The 5,447-nt window shown below is 43.3% G+C and overlaps 1 protein-coding gene across 1 annotated transcript; it reads left to right on the forward strand.

Annotated features, from left to right (window-relative positions):
• Positions 1-261: 261 nt before the first annotated feature.
• Positions 262-848, forward strand: LOC143582958 (protein FAR1-RELATED SEQUENCE 5-like). The gene is made up of 2 exons (XM_077065407.1): positions 262-697; positions 775-848. Exons 1-2 carry the CDS (start codon positions 262-264, stop codon positions 846-848), a joined length of 510 nt encoding a protein of 169 aa, XP_076921522.1.
• The last annotated feature ends 4,599 nt before the right edge of the window (positions 849-5,447 follow it).

The following is a 5,447-nucleotide window of genomic DNA, read 5'->3' on the forward strand; positions in this document are numbered from 1 at the left end:
GCCCATGTCTACACAATCATCCCGTTTTCTATCTATAAGATTCAACATTATATCTCAGTTCCAAACACTGACCCTTAACTTCTTACTTATTCAAAAACTTAACGTTTTTTTTTCACTTTCAGCTTCAGGGCAGCTGAAGCTTCATGAAGAAATCAGGTGTCGTGTCAACAAACTTGTGTGGAACGTATTCATACATTTGAATCTAGGTGGCATGATTTGATTGAAGAGTTCAACTTAGGTGACAACAAATGGTTACAAGACATGTTTGCAATCAGGCATCAATGGGTCCCGACTTACTTTAGGGAGTTGCCCATGTGCTGTTTGATGAAAACTACATCCAGATGTGAGAGTTCCAATTCACAGTTCAAAGTATATTCTAGCTCAGGCAACAATCTTATACAATTCATGAACTGCTTCGAGAAGGCATTAAATGCTCAACGACACGTTCAACGAGATTTGCAATACGATACTACAACAAAGGCACCAGCTCTGGAGACCCGTTTGCCAATTGAACGCCATGCTTCCTATGTATACACAATAACAATATTTAAAGAGGTCCAAAAAGAGATTTCCAAAGGCCTTTATCATTGTGCACGTGATCGAGTCGAGCCACAAAACGGACTACGCATACACTTTATCAGTCACAAAGACAAAAGAAACGGTTTCGTTGACGAGTTTAAGGTTAATTTTTTACCGCGTAACAACAAACATCCTAATTTATTTGTATATGCATCCACTTAATCAGATAAACACTTTTTTTATTGTATGTTGCAGGTGACTCAAAATCCCACCGACAATACATTTACATGTTCATGTATGAGTTTCACTCGCATTGGCTACCTGTGTAGACACATTTTTTGTGTATTCCAAATTGAGATGGTAGACCAAATCCCTGAAAAATACATCCCAATGCGTTGGAGGAGTGATGTTCTACCATCGTCACTTTTCAAAATTGAATCCAGATATGGTGCTCCTCACAACGAAAGATCAAAACTAAGGCAACAGTTTTTAAATTTTTACAGTCAGTGCGCGGATCGTGCGCGAGGTAACTGATGTGGAACGGTCTGTCTCGGTGGTTATGGAACGGCGTCACTCATATCTATTCTAGGAGCAGGGACGCGTACTTGGATGTCGGGTATAGAACTCACGCTTCCTCTAAGCTCCTTAAGCCTCTCGCTAAGATCTCTCTCAGGTTCTTCTGATGCAGAATACGGAGGTGGTCCTTGTGAACGAGTATGGTGCATAAACTAAAAATTATTTAAAAAAAAATTGATTATTTATTTTATTTATATTTTATTTTATTTTTTTTAAAGAAACCAAACCTAAAGGTACAAATAGCAAGTAAAGGCACCTAAAGGTAACTAAAAAGCAAATGAACAAATAAACAGATTAGATAATCAACTCAGTTTAAACAAAGAATTTACTAGTGTCCCCGGCAACGGCGCAAAAAACTTGATGTGTGAAAAGTGTGTATAATATTTTTAACCAAGTTTTACCGAATTTACCTAAAAAACCACACAATCGGCAAGTGTACCGGTCGTTATGTAGCTAGCAAGTAAGAACGGATATCGAACCTAGGACACTATGGGTAAACTCTAATTATTAAACCTAATTAATTACTTATCTAGACTCTCTTTTGATTTTTTTTTGATTTTTTTTTAAATATTAATTAAACTAATATTACTTAACTAATTAAAATTAACTAAAAATAAACTTTATAAAAATTGGGTTACAACCGCAAGAAGTTCATTCTCTGTCGTGGTGTAATTCTCATGAGCATCGTTAAAGGTCTTGCTAGCATAATAGATGGGATGGAAATGCTTCTGTCAACGCTGTACTAACACGACTCCAACAGCAAAGTCGCTCGCATCGCACATGATCTCAAATGGAAGAGTCCAATTACGAGCAAAAAGAATAGGAGCACTCACTAACCTCTCCTTAATCAACTCAAAGGCCCTCAAACACTCCTCACTAAAATTAAACGGCCTATCTTTCTCTAGAAGCTAAGTCATCGGACAGGAAATCTTCAAAAAGTCTTTAATAAATTGGCGATAGAACCCCGCATGACCCAAGAAACTACGAATAGACTTCACAGAAGTGGGCGGTGGAAGTTTGGAAATGGTGTCTACCCTAGCTCTATCGACCTCAGTCCCCGCACTAGAAATCTTATGACCTAAAACAATACCCTCACGAACCATAAAATGACATTTCTCCCAATTAAGCATAAGGTTCGTCTCTTCACACCTAGCGAGCACTCGATCTAAGTTACGCAGACAATCATCAAAGGAATTCCTAAAGACAGAAAAATCATCCATAAATACCTCCATGGAATCCTCGATCAACTCATGGAAAATGGCCACCATGCACCGCTGAAATGTAGCAAGAGCGTTACACAATCCAAATGGCATGCGTCGGTACGCGAATGTACCAAAGGGACATGTAAATATGGTCTTCTCCTGATCTCCCGGGGCGAAGGGGATCTGGAAATAACCGGAAAAGCCATCAAGGAAACAATAGAACTGCTTCCCTGACAAACGCTCAATCATCTGATCAATGAATGGAAGCGGGAAATGGTCCTTTCGTGTGGACTCGTTAAGTCTGCGGTAGTCGATGCAAACTCGCCACCCTGTCACAGTCCATGTCGGTTTGAGTTCATTCTTTTCATTCGTGATAACTGTCATACAGCCCTTTTAGGGACTACCTAGACTGGGCTAACCCATGCGGAGTAAGAGATCGGAAAAATCAAACCAGCATCGAGCAACTTAATAACCTTCTTTTTAAAAACCTCCTGCATGTTCGGGTTAAGCCTCCTCTGCGACTGCACCACAGGTTTAAACTCGTCCTCCATAAAGATTTTATGCGTGCAGAACGACGGGTTTATACCTTTGATATCCATAAGTTTCCATGCGATGGCATGTTTATGAGATTTCAGAACAACCATCAACTTCTCATTCTCCTCCGTCTCCAAACTAGAAGAGATGATGACGGGAAGTTGAGATCCCTCCCCTAAAAAGGCATACTCGAGATGAGATGGTAAATCTTTCAGCTCTAAGGATGGGGGGTTCTCAACAGATGGTTTTTCGATCGGAAGCTCTCGCTCTTCAACCGCTAGGACATCGGAAAAAATATGGGAACTCACGATCGGCTTGTGTCCTCCTTACTCAGGCAACTGCTGCTCCTCCTGCTGCTCCATATCAAAATCGAATACTGTCATCTCGACTAACTGGTTCTCCACATCGATGATCTGAGTGTCGGATGCGTCTCTCTCGCAGAACTTCGTAAGATAATCGCCTACATGCGTCATGAAAGTGTCGATGAAGTAGAGAGTGTCATTCTGCTGCTGAGTATGTCTCATGGATTTCTGCACGTCGAATGTGACCGTGTCATCATGAACTCGAAGAGTCAGTTTGCCATCTGCAACATCAATGAGAGCACGTGCGGTGGTTAAGAATGGACGGCCGAGGATGAGCGGAACGTTCGAGTCCTCATCCATATCGAGAATGACAAAATCGACCGGGAAGATGAATTTATCCACCTGCACCAACATGTTCTCCACAATGCCCCTTGGGAACTTCACAGATCGGTCTGCCAGCTGGATGCTCATTCGGGTGGGAAGCAGCTCTCCCACGTTAAGTTTGGCAAACACAGAGTAGGACATGAGGTTAATGCTTGCACCGAGGTCGGCCAAAGCATTTCTAACATTAAGATTACCAATCAAACAAGGAATGGTAAAGCTGCCCAGATCTGTCATCTTCCTAGGAAGTTTGTTCTGTATGGCGGCAGAACACTCCTCAATAAGAGTAACGGTCGAAAGCTCCTCAAGTTTCTTCCTATTAGTGAGCAAATCTTTAAGAAACTTGACATGTTTTGGCATGTTCCCAAGAGCTTCGATAAACGGAATGTTCACATGAAGCTTCTTAAGCATGTCGAGAAATCTAGAGTACTACTCCGAATCATTCTTCCTCACCAGATGACCAGGGTATGGCGGTTTTGGCTTATAGACGTGCATCGGTTCCTGCTCAACCTGCTTCTTCTCAACTGACGCACCACTTGACTATGAGGTACTTGCTGGGTCTCGCCTTCGGTTCACCTTGTCAGGTATCGTCTCTAACTCCAACTCCTCATCGACTTCCTCCTCCTCTCTTGGTGCGCTGCTAAAAACTCCTCTCCTACTTTCGGGTGGTCACTGCCTTGGCATGAGTATTTGGAAATGGTTAAGAATAGGTAGGACCGGGATTAGGGACGGTGTCACTAGGATGACTCCCCGAGGGTCGTTTATCAATCTTTGCGGACAACTCACCAAACTTGGCCTCAAGGTTCTGAAATGCGACCTGTTGCCCCTTCATAAACATCTAATGCTGCAAAAGAGTGGTTTTTGTGTTTGCCTGATTCTGTAAGAGCTGATTTAACAATTGTGATTGGTTAGCCAATAGCTCCTCGATCTTAGAAGTATTATGTGGCACAGGAGCAGGTTCGTGGGCGGGTTCCTGGAACAAATTCTGGCGTTGCTGATAGCCGGAGTTACCTGCTCGCCAGTTAGAGTTATTGTTTCGCCACCCAGAATTGAAGGAACAGTCTTGATTAGTAAGGAAATCTACCTCCTCCTGAGAATCAACGGGACAATCGGCTGTCTCGTGATTTTTGTGACAAATCTCGCACTTTCGTTGCAGTTTTAAATCTCTAACCTCCTTCATCAACACCTCCAACTGTGCCGACAGTCTCGCATTCTGATCACCATGATGCACTCCACGGGATTCCGCGATGGCAGCGGCTGTGGCAGCCGAAACGGACCTTCTACTCGGTGTATGCTAGTCCGCTAACGCTATGCTCTCGAACATTTCTTCAGCCTCCTCTATGGTGAGCTTATCAAGCATGCTTCCTCCAGTGGCGGTATTGAACCGCTGTTGAGTTTCGGGGGTAAGGCCATTATAGAATTTTTCAACCACAGCCCAATCGGATAGGCCATGTTGAGGACAACGGTTTAGAAGAGTTTGGAAACACTCCCACGCAGAAAAATAGGACTCATCGGGGTCCATGTGAAACGAATGGATTTGCTCACGGAGACGTCCGGCCTTCGACGGAGGGAAATATTTTCTTAGGAACTTTGTTTGAAGGTTGGCCCATGTGGCGATTGAGGCGTTTGGCAAAGATTCGAACCATGACGCAGCACGACCCGAAAGTGAGAATGGAAACAACTTAAGATGGAATGACGTCGGACGATATATTATTAATATTAAACGTTTCGCGATCCGAACGAATCGGGACAGGTGTCCCGGAGCATCTTCGTCATCCAAGCCGTAGAACTGAGCAGAATTGGTGATGGAATTCATGACATGAGAGGGAATTTGCCAGTTTTGGTTATTAGTCGCAGCTGGTCGGACGATTGCAGATCGGGCTCCCACGATGCCATCGTTGGCTTTAGCATGAACGGTCTGTCTCGGTGGTTG

This window comes from Bidens hawaiensis, unplaced genomic scaffold (assembly GCF_021521415.1).
Source record: "Bidens hawaiensis isolate Kalapana, Puna unplaced genomic scaffold, B.hawaiensis_p1.1 tig00032081_1, whole genome shotgun sequence".
In the NCBI taxonomy this organism is placed as follows: domain Eukaryota; kingdom Viridiplantae; phylum Streptophyta; class Magnoliopsida; order Asterales; family Asteraceae; genus Bidens; species Bidens hawaiensis.